Source organism: Adelges cooleyi, unplaced genomic scaffold, assembly GCF_023614345.1.
Source record: "Adelges cooleyi isolate 19-005CV unplaced genomic scaffold, UGA_ACOO_1.1 ACOO_flye_CR_arks_rails_tigmint_CR_PRNA_247, whole genome shotgun sequence".
In the NCBI taxonomy this organism is placed as follows: domain Eukaryota; kingdom Metazoa; phylum Arthropoda; class Insecta; order Hemiptera; family Adelgidae; genus Adelges; species Adelges cooleyi.
In genome coordinates, this window is record NW_026095912.1 from 3191843 (window position 1) to 3211971 (window position 20129).

Below are 20129 nucleotides of genomic sequence, written 5' to 3' on the forward strand. Positions count from 1 at the left end.
AAGCTTCAATATCGAGGCCAGCTAAGTATGCTTGCTGTGCACATCAATTTGTATCTCGCAAATTATGTTGGTTTCAATTTTTTTTTTTTTTTAGAACCCAATGTAGATCTTATTCATCGGCCAGATAACTTCATTTTTCTAAGGCCTTCGACTACTTCGGTTATCAATGGCGGTAACGGCTGTATTACGAGAACATTGCGTGATCCATCATTTATAAACTATATTGTAATATCGTTATCGGGTGGAGGTAGGAATGAAGAACCAAGGTATGTTTAAACTTATAAATATTTTTAACTGAAATTGCTATTATTTAAAAAAAATTGTTTTTGAATAATTGTTCAAAACCTTCGTGACTATGATACATGATTGATTTTATTTGTGTAGGGCAATTTTATATGTTAAATTTATATGTTGTTTATAACTTATATTCATTATTTAACAACTTCTTACACAACTCTGGTCCTAATATTTAATTTTCTATACATTTTTACGAATCACTACACTACAAGTTAATCGAATTATTTAATACTTTAGGTATTACTCTTATTACATTGATGTTTCAATGGATCAGAACGTTTGGATACGTGTTATAGATCATTCTAATTATAATTGTCGATCAACTCAACGTTTGTGGATTAAACCTCGCATAGTTCGGTACATACGCGTTGTAGAAACCAATAGTATTGCTAATGCAACTTTAAATTTTTTGAAAGTCATGTATAATACCAAAGAAATGCACATGGTGGAAATAAAAAATGGATTAGTCGGTAAGAATTTCAATTGTAACTCAAACTAACACATTTTTCGAATAAAATAATGAACATTTTTATTTATATACTGGGTGATTATTTTAAATTCCTCTATACTAGTTTACTTTTAAAATATTTGCAAATTCGTAGTGTTCATTTTTAAAAATATATTTGATTAAGTATACTGTATAACTATATAGTACAATATTTAAATGTTTATCATTTTTAGTATTTGCTAAAGCAAATATAAATATATATTTAATTCGATTTAATAATTAAGAATAATTTGTTGCAAATTTTGACTGGTTATTAACTAGATTTGAATAAATAGTTTTAAAATTATTTAAGTTTAAAATTTAGGACGTTAGATATAGTGCCGTTGAGAAATGCGCGAATGTAAAAATAACTCAATTCTTCACTCTCCGTCCTATATTTTAAACTTTAATAACTTTAAATCAATTTATTCAAATTTGGTTAACGACCAGTCAAAATTAGCAGCAAATCATTGTTAATTTAATAGTTAAAAATATGTATACATTATCATGTGTACGTTTCAAAAGATGATAAAGCTCATGAAAATACTAAAATAGATAACAATTTAAATATTGTCTCATACATTAATAGCATAAACAATAATATTTTCAAAAAGAAACACTACAAAATTGCAATTTTTATAAGAGTTAACTAATGTAAGGCGTTAAAAAAATAACTCGGTATATAAATATGTATATATATTTGTCTAATTGATTCATTTCAAACAAGTTCCTAAGTACAGGTATAAGGTCACTTCAAGACATATGGATCCACTTATAATCAAAGGAGAAAATGATTCAATGAGATATACGCTGTTAAATAACATATTTTATCATCCAGAAGTCTTTCATGATTTGAACATATATACATATCATTATATGCGAAGAGGTTGTATAGTGATTCATCTTGCACAACCATATATACTTAGTTCAATGAGGTAATAGTGTAAATATCTTGTAAATTTTAGAGCAATAAGTTTTCTTTTGACAATTTGGTTTATCATTTTCAGTCGTTCTAGTACAATGCTAATTCATACACGGTGTATAAAATATAGTTTCTTCTATTTTTTTCTTATTTTCTTATTAGAGTTTAAGACTCTAATTCGTACAAAATACTATTTATCAGAATCACTCTTAATTAAAAGATCTAATCTTTTCGATTAGATCCTTGATCCAAATTTAGTTCTTAGGATGTAGTAACACAACCATTTGTATAGCAGTTTTTCTAGCGAGACTTATATAAATAAATATAATCTTGTTATTATCTTATTTAAAATTGATCCGCAATTTTGTTAAACTAATTAGCAATGTAAAATGTAAATGGTTATCATTAACAAGAATTTGTTGACTTTGTTTTTTTTTTAAGTTGTACTATAATGTTTATATTAACCTATCATTTAATTATGAATTTTTCATTATCCGGTTATTCACAAAAAAACAAGTTTATGTTGGCCTAGTTTACTGAATTAATTATATAATTATATTTTTAAATTATCGCCATAATTGACAGGTTGCTGCTTTGGGGCGGCGATGACCAATTCTACAAGTACACTATTGAAGGTTCTGTCAATAATCAGGATTGGAAAACGATTGCAACCGAATCTGAAGAGCTGAAACAATCTTGGCAGGTGTTGACATTTACACCCAGACCGATACTCTACATTCGTATTACTGGCCTTTACAGTTCAACAGTCAATGTCAGTACCATTGATATATGTGTTTTATTAAACTTTTAATATCTCTTTGATGTTGTAGGATTTCCGTATTGTATATTTTGAAGCTCCCGCTCAAGTAACGTTAGATTCCAACATCATTGTAGACGATCGTGAGGTAACAAATACTCAAATATTATTTTTTTTTTTTTTACAATCATTATGACGGAAATAAAGACAGAATTTCGATTTTCAGGAGAACAACGAAACAGATATTATGATGACAGAAACGTCGGCTTCAAATGCAGTCGTTTAAATTAATTTCCAATTATAAACATATTTGTGGTCGTTGAACGTTTACCATGAATTAAACATATTATTATAAAATATAATTTCTCTCTTTTATTAATATATTTCTTTATGTTTTGACTTTTGTTTGATTAAAGTAGTTAAATTTCAAGATTTTCGCATTGTGTAAAATGATGTAAAATTGTATACAATTACAATTGTTATTATTGAGGGACCTTTTAATAAGCCAATTATTTCATTCTTATTTTTTCCTTACTGAGCCCTGTTGATTTTTGGAATTGCATAATAAGTATTAGTTAATATTGAGCGATGTAAGCCATAACCTACCAAAAATATTGGTCTATTAGTGCCTACGGCAATGAATAGACATATCTGTCGCCACTGTCTGGTTTGCATGTTATACATATTATGGTTTGCAATTTATATGTCCCGCACCTTGTTTAATCTCCGCTACTCGCAGAATCATGGATATTTTTTGGGCTTAGATGACGATACAAGCCAACTATACTTGATCAAATTTAGAAAAAATTCATCTCCTTAACATATCTAAAATCTCAGTCTCAAAAAAAAATGCTCTGCTCAATTTTTTCATCCGTCCAGTATAAATATATACAAGAAGAATTTTAAATGACGTTACTGATGATTCACTTATTTTCACCTCCAACTGATGGTTATTTAACACCTCTAAACAATAAGGCGCTAAAAATTATACACAGTATAAATACCAACAATAAACTATATGTGCTACAATTTGTAAGAACTGTAGTAACCTTTAGAATTACTCATGATGGTTTATACGAATAAATAAGAAGACACAGGCATCACCATGTGTTTATTATAAAAACGAACTACCGTTAAGCTATCTTTATCACTTGTGAAATATAGGATAAATTAAAATAGGTACCTAAAAAAAACAATGCGTTACTTAACGTCTACTAGTGACGACATATTTATCGACAAAAATTAAAGACATTAAATTTATCAAAGTGAAAGATAATCATTGACAAATATATCAAAAACCCGGTAAGAAATAAAATGTGAGGGATCGTCCATAGGAGTGCTGACTTATGCAGATGACATTAGACATTTTTAAGAGTCTCATTGATGTTTTTTAAATTGATGCTGAATACATAAAACATAAAACATATATTAAAAATAATAAAAGACTACTCCTACACAATAATCTGCTGTGTACGATTCATATTAAAAATAAGATATTTGTGAAAACGAATTATGCGTATAAACAACAAGACTGACGTCAGCTTCAAATCTGTGTTTAATGATAAACAACATACAACGATAACATGTTTATGCGCATATACAAAATATCGTACACCCTATGTAAACACAATGATACTTTTCAACATATCCCATTTAGTGTAGAAAAATATTGTACGCTACTGTAATAAAAATACATATTTAAATTGGTGTTCAATCTCTATTGACAAGGTTTTCTTTATACTATTTTAAAATTGTTCAACATTTGGTGTTGTATTAACACGAATTATACACTATGCTGATTTGTTTTGTAGCGTTTATAATTCTATGGGCAACTCCAGGTAAATAGTATATTTTATTAATATATAAATAATTTCTTGCTTTATAATTGAATTACAGCAACCTACGTATAAGCGACAGGTTATGTACATAATTATTGAACTTATCGCTGACTAATGTTTTTTTTTGACTGCTCAATAGTAATAATAACATTTAAATTAGAACATTTTTTTTTATTTAAGCAAAATTTTCCATAAAAACTATTGTTTGTACCAACTCAAAAACATAGCCATTTATAATTTTGTTATTTCCATTTGGAAACCTTTTAAATAATATAATTTTACACAAAAAATATTTGTTTAACCAAATCATGGGTATAATTAAGAAGAATGACGTCAGATGCAAATCTGTGTTTAAATGTTTACAATATACAACATTAACATGTTTATTTAGCTATACAAAAAGCCGTTCGCCATATGTGAACTAAATTATTCTTTTGTAATATTATATCCTATGAAGTATAGAAGAAAATGTTGCAATATTAAAATAAAAATACATTCTTAAATCGGCTCTTTATATCCTTAGACTTGTTTATACATTTTTTAGGCTTTAACTTGTACTTCAAGTACATAATATTATTTAAATAAATTTATTTTGAAGTTCCTATGCCATACAATCGTTTCTTTGTTCTTATTCTTTACCAGGCCACTTATTATGGTTGAAACCATGAAATTCATAAAATGTTGTATTAAGCAATTGCTTACTTTACTAGAGAATTCAACCTATTTTGTTGGTTTATGGTATCTGTGTAATTTTGCTACGAAATCATTGTTTAAATTATATTTTAGCTTCGGTGCGGAGCTGAGAAGATATTGTTTTTAAAATGATGTGTACCCACGATATCTCGTAAACCGCTGAACTGATTTCTTCGTGTAGCAACTCTATAGATCAGAAATCATACCCGGAAGGTACTTTTGAAGGTCAAAAGTTTAAAATAGTCACCCCTTACCCATAAAAATCGAGAAAAACACCCAAAAAATGTATACATTTTTCAACTTAAAATTACGATGCTCTAAAACTTTTTTAAAAATAGTCGAAAAAGTTCCAAATTTATATGAATTGTTTTTCAAACATAGTACTATCGATAAACATTAACAAACCAAAAAAATATCATAAGCTCTTTCCCCTAGATTTTGTCGTGGCCCATTTACTACGTGCATGTGGAGCAATTGATTTAACTATGACTTTGTATAACGTAGTTTTAGACTTCATGGATAGTAATCTTGATTTGAATAATGGCATTAGACTATAGTAGCATCGATTTGCTGCCATCAGTTGTTTTTTCACTTATTCGTGGCTTTTAGAATTTTTATTAATCTCTGTCGCTAGGTACTTGAAGCTCTGCACCCTTTCAAATTTGTATTCATCAACTTTTAGATAATTAGTGTTGTGGTTTTGTCTCGAAAGTATCATATAGGTACTTTGTTTTTGACTCATTTATCTGCAGACCAATTTCTTTACCTTCATTTAGTAGGATGCTAGTTGTATTTCTCAGTTCATTTTCTGTTTCGGCTATAAGGACTATATCGTCAGCAAAAGCTACTACGGTTAATTCTTTATTGTTTTCCATTTTTATTCCATAAAAGGCATAAATTAGTACCTTTCGCGTAACTGATTCTAATGCAATATTAAACAGTGCTGGCGATAGAGCGTTTCCCTGTCTGAGTCCTGTTGTTACTGGAAACTCATCTGATATCTCTCCTCCAAACCTTACTCTACTTTTGGATTCATATGTACATGCTTTATCATTATGACTAAGTTTGCTAGTATTCCCAAATAGCCCATGAAATTCTATTAATTTTCTCTATTAATCGAATCGTATGCTCCTTTGTAGTCTATAACATAAAGTGCACATCTTTATTGAACTCGTGAATATTTTTTTATACCTACTTTATATTATTATTAGCTAATGTGTTTCCAAAATTAAATCAACAATCCCTAACAATTCAATTAAATATATAAAAAAAAATAATTTTAATAACTCTTTAATAAAAGGTTAATTATTAAATTTCCAAATTCTAATTATTTTTAAGTTAATATTATATTGTAAGACTGAATTATTTTATACTAAACGCTAAACTATAATAATTAAATTATTTAAAATACAAAAATAAACAAAAAGTTGAAAAATAAGAATTCTGGCGGGTGGATGCAACCTAAATTAACAAATCATACAAATTAATCTAAAAAGTCCACTGTTTTGATCTATTTTAGGTCATTCTAGTAAATCTGGTTATGGGTCGCCACCTACGCCTCCCTCAGATCACAGTAACGAGCTTATCGACCACACTGAATTCTTGATTCAATACATAAGAAACCTCTGTCTAAGCAACAGGTATGTGGTATTAAATTTGTACCTATTAACTTTATTTACTTAACTTATCAAGCTTACCTTGTATGCAGTTTTTTAATACCATATCCCGAAATGTTTTCTACTCTGTGAGCAATAGAAAGTGTTATACTTAGAATAATATGGTAAAAGTAAGCCATTATTGTGTGTCCCGTATTGCCAATTTTGGTGTAATAATTCTAATTTGATTTAAAGTAGGTTGTACAAGGAATCCTAAAATGTGATATGCCTGTATCATTGTGAACTTAAAATTCTAATAAAGAAGCTACTATTTATATTTTTTTTTACTAATTTGTCAATATAAATAGGTTTACCTTCTTCCCCCTTTCTATTTTTTATAATCTTCCTACCCAAAATTATTCAATTCTCTTATTTTCTATTTTAAACTAGAGACTAAGATAAGGTTAAAACATACACATCAATTGTAATAATAATTTGTTACATTATACATAATTTATGGTTTAATTCTATATTAGTATGTGTATTGTTAAATAATTTGATTGCATATTTCAGATGTTCAGATGTTGTTTTAGTTGTAGGTAATGAACAATTGCCTGCCCATCGTATTATACTAGCCTCACACAGCGAATATTTTAGGTGGGTATTTACCTTTTATCATAACATAACTACTTGTTTTATTAAGCTGTAGTTTTCAAACATCAAGTCTGAAAGTTAAGCATAAATTAAATATTTGTTTACCTTTATATGGAGAATTTCACGTAAGACCTGTTCATCGGCCCTCCCGATGAAATTTTCATGACAACGAATTGGACTCCCTGGTTCGTTGTGACCTAAAATAAGATCCCTATTTTTTTTTAGTACTTTAACTTATTTTAAACGTTGCTGCCGTCTTAAATATTTCGGTATAAATAATAATATGTCGAAGAACTTTTATAAAACTTAAAAAAAAATACTCCTAATAAATGTTTTTAATGTCCCAAACATAATTTAATTATCAATCAGTGCAATTATCTCGCTTATCCCTGAAAAGGGTTCTCTTTTTATCGTTTTACTTCATAATAAAATGTTTGTGTGTATATTAGTATTACTTCTTAGCAATATTCAAATTTATATGTTTTACCAATTCTTAACGAGAATTTTTAGTAAGTTTTAGATATATGATCTTTTTTTAGAAGTCCGTTTAATAAGACTTTAACAGACTGCGCTTTACAGAATGTATAATTTATAATATATTGTTTGTTATAGTAATGTGTATTATTTTCAGGAGGGTTTTTTTTGAAGATGATGAAGAATCCCATAAATCTGAGGTCAATCTTAGTGATACACCAGCAAAATCATTTGAAATACTTCTTAAATATATTTATACTGGTCGAATAAATTTAGGTGATCTAGAGGTAAAAAATAATCGACGTATTCTAACCGTTTATAGGTTTGTGTGATTATTTGGATGGTAGTATGTGTTAAATCTGTTAAATTATATATTTATTGAGAACATTTTAAGGAAGAAAGATTAATCACTTTTTTTATTATTTTTTTTAGAGTGGAGAAGTTTTCGAATTACTTAGGATTTCGGATTATTATGGCATTTCAAACTTAAAAAATCCACTGCACGAGTATTTAAAAAGTACGAAAAAAATACTAAGTTGGTGTACCTAAAATTAAGGTTATTATAGGGACACAATTTATTTCTAGTTTAGAAAAACTAAATAAATAGTTGGCCTTACTAATCATTTAGTTGGACGTACTTAATCAAGTTCCTTAAACTAAAAATTTAATTGGGTCAAATATTTACTTAGTTTTTCAACTTGAAATTTAGTCTGTCCCTTTACTATTCACCAAAATTTCAGGTGGAACAACTATGTGTATTATTCTGGGTGACTTATCTTTAAGCATATTTCCTAGGGAAAGAAAATGGGAGGATGAAAACTATTTGTTTCAATATTATTTTATTAAATCATAAAGAATTAAAAATTTCTTAGAATATGCAGATAGTCATTTTTTTAAATATTATGCACGTCACAATTTAAGTTTTAAAAGTTAGTAGAGCTATACATTTAATAGATAAACAAATGAATATATTTTAATACTTATTTTTAATTGTTGTTACCTATTGTGTTTCAAAAATTAAATAAACAATCCCTCCCAATTCAAGTATATATATAAAAAAAAGATTTTAATAACCCTTTAATAAAGGATTAATTTTTATTGAATTATTTTATACTAAACGCTAGCGCCGTTAACAGATTTAACAATTATAAAACCATTCTTTTACCGTCGAAAAAACTATTATAACTAAATTATTTAAATTAAAAAAAATAAACAAAAAGTTGAAAAATAAGAATTCTGGCGAGTGGATGCAACCTAAACTAATAAATCATTCAAATTAATCTAAAATGTTTTCTGTTTTGATCTGTTCCACCTACGCCTTCCTCAGATCACAGTAAAGAGCATATCGACCACACAGGACTCTTGGTTGAATTCATAAGAGACCTCTATCTAAGCGACAGGTATGTGGTAATGAATTTGTACCTATTTACTTTATTATTTTCACAAGTTATCAAGCTAATCTTGTATACAGTTTTTTAATTCCATAGCCCGAAATGTTTTCTACTCTGTTAGCAGTATAAAGTGGTATACTTAAAATAATATTGTAAAAGTAAGCCATAATTGTGTGTCCCGTTTTGCCAATTTTGGTGTAATAATTCTAATTTGATTTAAAATAGGTTGTACAAGGAATGCTAAAATGTGATATGCCTGTATCATTGTGAACTTAAAATGCTAATAAAGAAGCTACTATTTATATTTTTTTTACTAATTTGTCAATATAGATAGGTTTACCATCTTCCCCCTTTCTATTTTTTATAATCTTCCTACCCTAAATTATTCAATTCTCTTATTTTCTATTTTAAACTAGAGACTAAGATAAGGTTAAAACATACACATCAATTGTAATAATAATTTGTTACATTATACATAATTTATGGTTTAATTTTATATTAGTATGTATATTGTTAAATAATTTGATTGCATATTTCAGATGTTCAGATGTTGTTTTAGTTGTAGGTAATGAACGATTGCCCGCCCATCGTATTATACTAGCCTCACGAAGCGAATATTTTAGGTAGGTGTTTAACTTTTATTAGGACATAACTACTTGTTTTATTTGTAGCTGAAGTTATTAAATATCAAGTCTTAAAGTTAAGCATAAATTAAATATTTGTTTACCTGTACATGGGGCATTTCACGTAAAACCTGATTATCGGCCCTCCCCGTGGAATTTTCATGGCAATGAATTGGACTTCCTGGTTCGTTGTGATTTAATATAAAAAATACTCAAAATAAATGTTTTTATCGTCCCAAACATAATATAGTTTATCAATCAGTACAATTATCTCTGAAAAGGGTTCTATGTTTATCGTTTTACTTCATAGTAAAATGCTTGTATATATATTATTAATACTTCTTAATAATATTGTCATATCAAATTTATCTGATTTACCAATTCTTAACGAGAATTTTTAGTAAGTTTTAGATATATGATCTTTTTTTAGAAGTCCGTTTAATAAGACTTTAACAAACTGTAATTTACAAAATGTTTTACATATAATATTGTGTATTATTTTTAGGAGGTTTTTTTTTGGATATTATAAAGAAGCCCATAAATCTGAGGTCAATCTTAGTGATGCATCTATAACCATATATAAACTACTTCTTATATATATTTATACTGGTCAAATAAATTTAGGTGATCTAGAGGTAATGAATAATCGATGTACCTTAATCGTATATAAACGGCATAAACATAATTGTTATTAAGGTTGTGTGATCGTTTGAAAGAAAGATTAAACACCTTTTTTTATTCTTTTTTTTAGGGTGGAGAATTTTTCGAATTACTTAGGATTTCAGATTATTATGGTATTTCAAACTTAAAACTTCCACTGCACAAGTATTTAAAAAGTATTATTGACGTTGAAAATGTATGGACGTTCTTTGCTATGACTCGAGCTTATAAATACAATGACCTAGAAGTAGATTCACTTAAATTTATCGATAACCACGCCTCAAAAGTATTGCAATCTGATGACTTTCTATCTTTGACATCAGTTATGACTTTGTTATTAATAAAAACATTATATTGCTCGTGTTAGGAGAAAAGTTGAAAAAGAATTATTATTTTTAGGAAGCTCTTCAAGATATTCTCATTCGTGACTCATTTTTTGCTAAAGAATTAGATATATTCCGTGCGGTTTGTCGCTGGATTGAAAAACACCAAAACGACCTGGATCATGATACTGAAATGAAAGTTTTATCTGCGATCAGATATCCGTTAATGAGTATTGAAGAACTGGCTGAGGTTGGGCAATCACCGTTCGTTAAATCGAATAAAAGTTTACATGACATAATATTCAAAAACTCCTCGTCACCAGATAAGTTTCAATATCGAGGCCGGCTAAGTATGCTTGCTGTACATATCAATTTGTGTTTCGCAAATTATGTTGGTTTTTATTATTTCTTTTTTTAGAACCCAATGTAGATCTTATTCATCGGCCTTATCAACACACCCTTTTTCGGAAGCCTTCGAAGACTCCGGTTATCAATGGCATTAACGGTAGTACTACGATAACCTTGCGTGTTCCATCATTTATAAACTATATTGTAATATCGTTACCGGGTGTAGATTGGCTGGATGAACAAAGGTATGTTTTCAGCTTATAAATAACTCTAATTGAATAACCATTATTATGAAAAAATATTGTTTGAAAAATTGTTTGAAACAATTGTGACTATGATTTATGATTAATTTTATTTATTTATAAACATTTTATGTGTTGAGAATTTATTTTTATTATAAGGTAAGCAAAAAAAAATGATAAGTGGTTAAAAAAAGATTGTCTATTCTTATTGTTTATTAAGAAATAGTTGTTTATAACTAATATTTATTATTCAACAACTTTTTAAACAACTTTGGTCCTAATATTTAATTTTCTATACTTTTTTACGAATCACTACTCTACAAGTTAATCGAATTATTTAATACTTTAGGTATTACTCTTATTACATTGATGTTTCAATAGATCAGAACGATTGGATACGTGTTATAGATCATTCAAATTATAATTGTCGATCAACTCAACGTTTGTGGATTAAACCTCGCATAGTTCGGTATATACACATTGTTGGGACCAGAAGTACTGCTAAAGCAACTTTTACATTTTGGAGAGTCACGTACAATACAGAAGAAATGCACGACGTGGAAATAAAAAATGAATTAGTCGGTAAGAAAACCAATAAAGTAACTCAATTTTTATTTAAAAAAACTAACATAAATATTTATATATTTGTCTTATTGATTCCTTAGTTCCTAAGTCCGAGTATAATGTCGCATCAAATTATATGTGTGCATTTGTAATCAAAGGAGAAAATGATTTGATGAGACAGTCGATGTTAAACATATTAGATGATGATCTCTATGATCGTTTTGATAATAAGATTGATCGTTTTAACATGTATACATATCATTATTTGCAATCTGGATGTATAGTGATTCATCTTGCACAACCATATATTCTTAGTTCAATGAGGTAATTGTATAAATATCTTGTAAATTTTAGAGCAATAAGTTTTCTTTTGACAATTTATTTTTTTATCATTTTTAATCGTTCTAATACAATTTTAATTCAACTACGGTCTATAAATAACTTCTTATGTCTTTTTTCTTACTTCCTTTTCAGAGCTTAAGTCTCCAAATTGTACAAAACACTATTTATCATTCTGAAACACTTTTAAGTAAAAGATTTATCTTTTCTATAAGATCCTTGATCCAAATTTAGTTCTTAGGATGTTGTAACACTTATAGAGGGTACAAATGGAGGGCATTTGTATAGCATTTTTTCTAAATTGAATTATAAATATAAAAATGTTCTTGTTTTTTTCCTAATTGAAAATTAATGTGCAGTTTATTAAACTAATTCACAATATAAATGGTTATGGTTAAATCATTAACGAAAATGGTTTTAATTCGTTCTTTTTTTTATGGTGCACTACAATGTTTATATTGATTTATTATTTAAATATGAATTTTTTATCATTCGGTTAAAAGATTATTTGGCCTAATTATCTGTTATTCGTGAATAATTTCATTATTTAACTAAGACAGTATTATTATTGTCATAATTGACAGGTTTCTGCTTTGGGGTGGTAATGACCAATTCTACAAATACACTATTGAGGATTCTGTCAATAATCAGGATTGGAAATGGATTGCAAACGAATCTGAAGAGCTGAAACAATCTTGGCAGGTGTTGAAATTTACACCTAGACCGATACTCTACATTCGTATTACTGGCGTTTATAACTCAGCAGGCAATGTGAGTGAAATAAGCTAAGAGTGTCTTTTAACTTTTAATAACTATTTTATGTTGTAGGATTTCCGTATTGTATATTTTGAAGCTCCCGCTCAAGTAATTGTAGATGATCGTGTGGTAAGAAATACTATATGTTATATATATTTTTTTACAATCATTATGACGGAAACTGAGACAGAATTTTGATTTTCAGAAGAACAACGAAACAGATGATATAATGACAGAAGCTTCGACTTCAAATCCAGTCGTTTAAACCAAATTCCAATTATAAGCATATTTTTGTTTGTTGCACGCTTACCATGAATTAAAGATATTATAACAAATACAATTTTTCTCGTTTACATATACTTGCAAGATATATATTGTTTATATATATTATATTAATAACAGATTAAATAAATTATTACAGTACTGTAGTTGGTAATTCAATTGATACATGTGGGGGAGTATTCCGGGGCTTAATAAAAATAATTATAATATTATAGTATTACTAAGGCCATTACTTTGGTAATATCTGTTAAGTCGTTATATAGGAGCGTGGTTTTACTATTTTTGATTGGATATTATTATTATAATTTATAGTACCTAAAATATAAGTTGACATTTGAGATAAAAAATTAACACCGGAGAGAGATCACAAGAGTGAATGTAAAAATACTCTAAACAATGTGCATTGTTTATGAAATTTACAAGTTTTCCCGGTAAAAATACACAATACCGACCGTACAATCTTCACGAATAACATTATCTAAATACTAGGGCTATGACGGACAAGAGTGGAAAAAGTAAAAAGTAATAATTTTCAAATGAACGGCACCGTCTCTTCTTCAAACTTCACTCAATGTAATAGTAATTAACTATAATTGTCAGTACCTACTTTTATAATCACTATTTTTATAAGCATCACATATGTGAAGTTTTTTTAAATATTTTGTTGAACTATATCATTTTTAAATATATTTATCTATTCACATACATTTGTACTTGACATTTCAAATTTGTCTTTTTCTTTATTAATCTATTTTAAATAAATTGTCATTTATGTTATTTACCAAAATAATCTTCCTACAACTGTATGTATAATAACTTAGTTCATAATTTAATGAAACTAAAAATGTATACACATATATATTAATATAAAATAGCGCTTGTTAACATTACTAAAAAAACAAGGTTTGTATTTCTATTTTAAAATGAAAAGTTGCTATAAAAAATCTAATTTAGGGGGAGGGTAAACACACAAAAATGAGTGTAAAATTATTAATTTAACACAATGAGATGTTGAGTGGCTCACGATAAAAAAAATCACCCCGTATTGCTTTCATATGTTTCTAGATCAGGTGAAATAGGGTTTTTACTTCGAAATGTTTTCATAATGCTTCAACGTCATTCGAACATTAAAGAAACACGCTGTTATTAATACTAGTAGAATGTTATGAATATTGGTGCAATTGTACACTACTCGTTCAAAGCATAATGAAAAATAAATGTAAGTCTTAACAAAAAAGAAAAAGTGTATTGGTTTTGCTAAATTTCCACTATGTTCCGACTCCACTGTACTATTTTTAATAAAAGGGATTTTATTTTCTTACGCTGATGATTCAATCTAACACGATGGAAATCTTAAGCTACCGTATAACGCCTTGTGAGTATACTTCCCCTCCCATCCTAACTTTTAACCTTTAATAACCTTATAAATAAATAGTCAAAATATAAATAATTCCTGTAGACCTGTGACCTGCACTATACTCTGATCCCATAATGCCTCGACACCATTGTACTGGCTTGCTCGAATAATATCACTTTTAAATAAACGCTTCGATGCTAATTTGTAACATGACACCTCAATTTGATACTTTCTCACTGTTCTTGGTTTGGACTTTACTGGTTTGAAAATACTAAGTACTGATTCGCATGGAAGCATTTATTTGAAAGTGATTTTATTACATCCAGTTGTAATAATTCCTGTAACCTCCCCATCCCCACTATGCTCTGTCCCCACTATAACCTGGCCCCACTGTTGTACTATCATTAAACTTATTATTAGTATTGTTATACAATTCATTCCCTAGATTTTTAGCGTACATGTGTATTCAATGTCAGTCACGTTGTTCTTATTACTTAATAATTAAATCATGTTCTTTATTATAAATTAGATGTGTTTTAATTAATTGATAAATTAAATCAAGTACACAAATATACAACATGGCGCAGTCGAATAATTAATTTATGTACTAGGATCGGTCGGATAATTAAAGATAAAAATGGCGAACGAGTTTATTAAGCCTGATCACCTCAGGTTGGAAGGTAACCTAGAAGAAAACTTCAGACGTTTTAAGCAGGAAGTTGATATTTACTTCACGGCAACGGAGACTGAGGCGAAAGATGAAAAAACCAAAATCGCTAGAGTGTTGAATTTAGTTGGTCCAGAAGTACTCAGGTTGTACAATACTTTTAAATTAAAACCAAAAACGGCTGAAAATGTATTAAAAGCTTTCGAGGAATGCTGTATTCCCAAGAAGAATGAGGTCGTGGAACATTTTCGTTTGTTTTCTAGAAAGCAATTGGAAAGTGAAACTTTTGATCAGTTTTACACTGATCTTAAGGCACTAGTGGCTACATGTTCGTTTGATGCATTGGAGAGCAAGCTACTGCATACTCAAGTAGTTATTGGGTTATGTAACAAGGAACTACATGCACGGCTACTGAGGGAAAACTTAGAACTGGACAAAGTTGTAAAGCAATGTCAAGCAATGGAGCAGGCGGAGATGAACAGACATTTGCTTCAAAGTGATTCAAAAGAAGTATACATTATGTCTGGTGGAGATCAAAAAAGTCATCGGGGATCTGGACAACATCACAAAATGAACAATCGTTTTAAAGCAGCATCTATCAATCAAGGAACTGGGAGTCACTTTACTGATGGAGACAAATCAAAGCAAGGGCAAGTCAAGGTAATTCAAAATTGTTAGAAGTGTGGGATGACCCACAAAATTAATGATATGCTTAATTAATGTTAATTAATGTTATGCTTTTGGTAAATATTATCTTAAATGTAATAAATTGTATAATTTCTCTAAATGTTGTAATGTTAGGAGTATTAGCAATAAGAAAAATAATCAAGTATATAATATCGATAAAAGTGAAGTTGAAATAAATAAATTTGCTGTGTTGAGTTTATTAGAAGTAAATGGTACTAGTTGGTTTGAAAAGGTTGAAATAAATAATAGTGAAATTAGTATTAAAATAGATACAGGTGCAGAGATTAATGTCATGCCATCATTATTGTGTAAGAAATTGAAGTTAGAACCAATTGTGTGTAATTTAAAAATTGAGGCATTTGGAGGTTTTATTATTAAGCTTGTTGGTAAAGTAATTGTAAATTTGGCTAACAATTAAATTAAAGTAAAGACTGAGTTTGTAGTAGTTGACACACCAACTAAACCGTTGTTAGGGTTGGCTGACAGTAGAAAGTTAAAATACATTGGAAACGTTAGTAAATTAGAATTTTTGGTGGATAAGGAAAAGGAAAGATTCATAAATAAAAATATTGATGTTTTTACCGGTATGGGTTCGTTTCCAGACCTGGTAGCCATTAAATTGAGTAAAGAAGCTATACCTAAAGTATGCCCTACGAGAAGAGTACCTTATGCTATAAAAGATAAATTGAGAGAAACATTAAATGAATAAGTTGGCCAGAATATCATAACAGAAGTAAATGAACCTTGTGAGTGGGTAAAAAATCTAGTAGTAGTTGAGAAACAAGACAAAACTTTGCGCATATGTCTAGACCCCTCTGAGCTAAATAAATATATTGTAAGAGAGGTATATCAAATACCATTGTTAGAGGAGATTAAAATAGAGCTAACAAATAAAACAATTTTCAGCGTCTTAGATGTTAAAGGTGGTTTTTATCATATTATCTTAGATGATGCATCTAGTAAGTTGTTTTGTTTTAGTACACCATTTGGTATGCATAAATTTAAAAGATTAGCATTTGGAGTGTCATCAGCTCCTGAAATTTTTCAAAAACTAATGCATAGGTATTTTGGTGATATCAAAGGGGTTGTGTTGTACTTTGATGATTTGCTTGTTTGTGCTCAAACTAAGGATGAGCATGACATAATACTAGATAAAGTTATTGAGCGGGCAAGATTATTAAACATTAAATTTAGTGTCAAGGAGGTAAAATATATTGGTTTTCTTTTCAATCAGGAAGGGATTAATCCAGACAAAGATCGAATAGAGTCAATAATTCAATTGAAAAAAACCAAATAATAAAAAAGAATTGCAGATGATATTGGGAATCATAAATTATGTAAGAGAGGTTATTCCTATTTTAGCTGAAATTTAAAGTTCCCTGAGAGAGCTGTTAAAGAAAGATGTGGTTTGGGATTGGAATGGGGTTCGTGATGACTCTTTTAATAATATTAAGAAGCTTATTGCTGAAGTCACAGTACTAAATACACATGACCTCAAGTTTCCTTTAGAGATCCAGTGTGATGCGTTACAAGATTGGCAATAGGTTGTTGTCTTATGCAACATAAAAAACCATTATCATATTTTTTTCGTTCTTTAACTGATACCGAGAATTCTTGGGCTCAAATCGAAAAGGAATTTTTAGCTGTTACTGAATCGTGTAAAAAGTTTCATAACTACATTTATGGGAAAAAGGATACGGTTATCTATAATGATCATTTACCATTGGTGTCAATTATTAAGAAACAGTTAAATCAAATTCACAATAATAGAATCAAAAGATTAAAATTAAAATTAGCCTTGTATACATTAAGTCTTGAATATCTACCAGGGAAATTCATGTATATCGCTGATCTGCTGAATAGAAATATTATAAGTAAGAGAAAGGAAGAAGAGTAGTAAGTGCACCTTCTAGATATAAGTATTAATTATTATTAAAAAAAAAAAAAATTTATATAAGAATAAGAAAATTTTGTGTTATTAAGTAATTGTTTACTGTGGTAATATTATGTAATGAACTATGTTCTTTAATAACAATTTTCATTTGTTTACTAATTATGATAATTAATAGATTAATAGATTATGTTAAAAAAAGGAAGATGTTGTAGTAGCACCGGTGTCCTATCATTAAACTTATTATCAGTATTGTGATACAATTCATTCCCTAGATTTTTATCGTACATATGTGTTCAATATCAGTCACGTTGTCATGATTGCTTAATAATTAAATCATGTTCTTGATTACAAATTAAATGTGTTTTAATTAACTGATAAATTAACACCCATTGTACTGGCTTTAATTTTCAAATTTTAAGGGTAAAAAAAGGGATTTTTTCAACTTTTACCCCCACCTCCTCCCTAGTACCAACTAGATAACATTTGTGATTTATAAAATTACTATTCGAAGGAATCGAACCAGTATTAAAAAAATTTAGTGTATACAGACACAAAAAAAGCTAAAATTATTGTAAAACCAATAGCATCGCTGCTGCGCATCGAAGCTGTGTTTAATGATAAACAACATACAATAATAACAGGTTTATGCAAAACATCGTACAACATAAGTAAACACAGTGAATCGTTTATAGAACGTCCCATTATGTGTAGAAAAAGATTGTATGCTATTATAATAAAACTACATATTAAAATTGGTGTTCCATCTCTATTGACGAGGTTTTATTAATACTGTTTTTTAAAACGTTCAACATTTAATATTGTATTAAACACTATGATGAATTATTTTTTAGTAATTATAATTCTATGCTCAACTCCAGGTAAATATTATATTTTATAAATAATTTATTGCTTTATAATTTAATTACAGCAACCTACGTATAAGCGACAGGTTATATATATAATTATTAAACTTATCGCTAACTAAGGTATTTTTTTGATTGTTCAATAGTAATAATAACATTTAAATTGGAACGTTTTTTTTTATCTACGCAAAATTGTCCATACAAATTATTGTTTGTACCAGATCAAAAACATATTCATTAATAATTTTGTTATTTCTTTTTGATACCTTTTAAATAATATTATTTTACACTAGTTTTTTTGGTAAGTTTCAGAATTTTATCGATAAAACTTTATGGGCTATTTTCGTTAAGCTTTAACAATATAATACTAATCTATAGTGTACGATTTATAACAAAAAAAAACTATTTGTTAAATCAAATCATAGGTATGTTCAAGAAGAATGACGTCATATGCAAATCTGTATTTATTTTTTAACAATATACAACAATCACATATTTATATAGCTATACAAAAAACTGTTCACCATATGTGAAATAAATGATACTTTTATAATACTATATCCTATGAGGTATTAAAAAAAGGCCGCAATATTAAAATAAAAATACATACTCAAATCGGCTCCCCATATCTTTAGACTTGTTTATTTATTTTTTTAGCCTTAAACTTGTACTTCAAGTACATGTTAAAGCACATGTTTACAAAGTACATGTTTCATACAAAATATACAAAATAGGCTGATTTTGTTGAATTTGTATCTGTGTAATTGAGAAACTTAGAAATTAAAACTTCGATAAAATGTTATTTATCTTATATTTGAACACACATACTTTGAAGAGTGTAATACTAAATACTTAGGTACTTATAATGGGAGTACGAAAAAAATACAAAGTTGGAGTAACTAAAATTAAGGCTATTATAGGGACACAATTTATTTCAATTTAGAAAAACTAAATAGATAGTTGGCCTTACTAAACATTTAGTTGGACGATCTTAATATAATTGCTTAAACTAAAAATTTTATTGGCTCAACTATTTACTTAGTTTTTCAACTAGAAATTTAGTCTGTCCCTTTACTATTCACCAAAATTTCAGGTGAAACAACTATGTGTATTATTCTGTGTGACTTATCTTTAAGCATATTTCCTTAGGGATATAAAATTGGAGGATAAAAACTATTTGTTCCATTAATATTTTATTAAATCATAAAGAATTAAAAATTTCTCAGATTAGACAGGTGGACTTTTTTTTTATTATTATTATGTACGTCACAGTTTAAGTTTTAAAAATTAGTTGAGCTATGAATTTACTAGATAAACAATTAAATATATTTTAATACCCACTTTTAATTTTTGTCACCTAAAGTGTTTCAAAAATCAATCTAACAATCCTAAACTATTTAAATAAAAAAAAAAATA

General features: G+C 28.2%; 2 protein-coding genes across 7 annotated transcripts in view; both read left to right on the forward strand.

Moving 5' to 3' along the window:
• Positions 1 to 708: 708 nt before the first annotated feature.
• On the forward strand, positions 709 to 13285 carry LOC126836544 (BTB/POZ domain-containing protein 9-like). 2 transcript variants are annotated; one of them, XM_050570053.1, is made up of 5 exons: positions 709 to 767; positions 1512 to 1719; positions 12792 to 12978; positions 13036 to 13092; positions 13169 to 13285. In XM_050570053.1, the coding sequence occupies exons 1-5, from the start codon at positions 716 to 718 to the stop codon at positions 13226 to 13228; spliced, it is 564 nt and encodes a 187-aa protein (XP_050426010.1). In that variant the 5' UTR covers positions 709 to 715; the 3' UTR covers positions 13229 to 13285. The 2 variants fall into 2 exon arrangements, with proteins under 2 accessions (XP_050426010.1, XP_050426011.1); XM_050570054.1 differs by having other exon boundaries at positions 13172 to 13247.
• Positions 6825 to 20129, forward strand: part of LOC126836543 (BTB/POZ domain-containing protein 9-like) — a 44944-nt gene continuing 31639 nt past the window's right edge. For 4 of the 5 annotated variants that reach the window (XM_050570045.1, XM_050570046.1, XM_050570047.1 and 1 more), the window contains exon 1: positions 18606 to 18728. In XM_050570045.1, the coding sequence (XP_050426002.1) occupies positions 18683 to 18728 (46 nt within the window). In that variant the 5' untranslated portion in view covers positions 18606 to 18682. Of the gene's footprint in view, positions 6844 to 18605; positions 18729 to 20129 lie in introns of those variants that run through there. The other variant, XM_050570051.1, reaches the window with a different exon arrangement.

Excerpts from the sequence above, each read along its gene's own strand:
- LOC126836544 (XM_050570053.1), top strand. The coding sequence starts at position 716 with ATGTATAATACCAAAGAAATGCACATGGTGGAAATAAAAAATGGATTA. Across the intron at positions 768-1,511 it reads AATAAAAAATGGATTAGTCG|TTCCTAAGTACAGGTATAAG; the intron begins GTAAGAATTTCA and ends ATTTCAAACAAG. Across the intron at positions 13,093-13,168 it reads TAATTGTAGATGATCGTGTG|AAGAACAACGAAACAGATGA; the intron begins GTAAGAAATACT and ends TTTGATTTTCAG.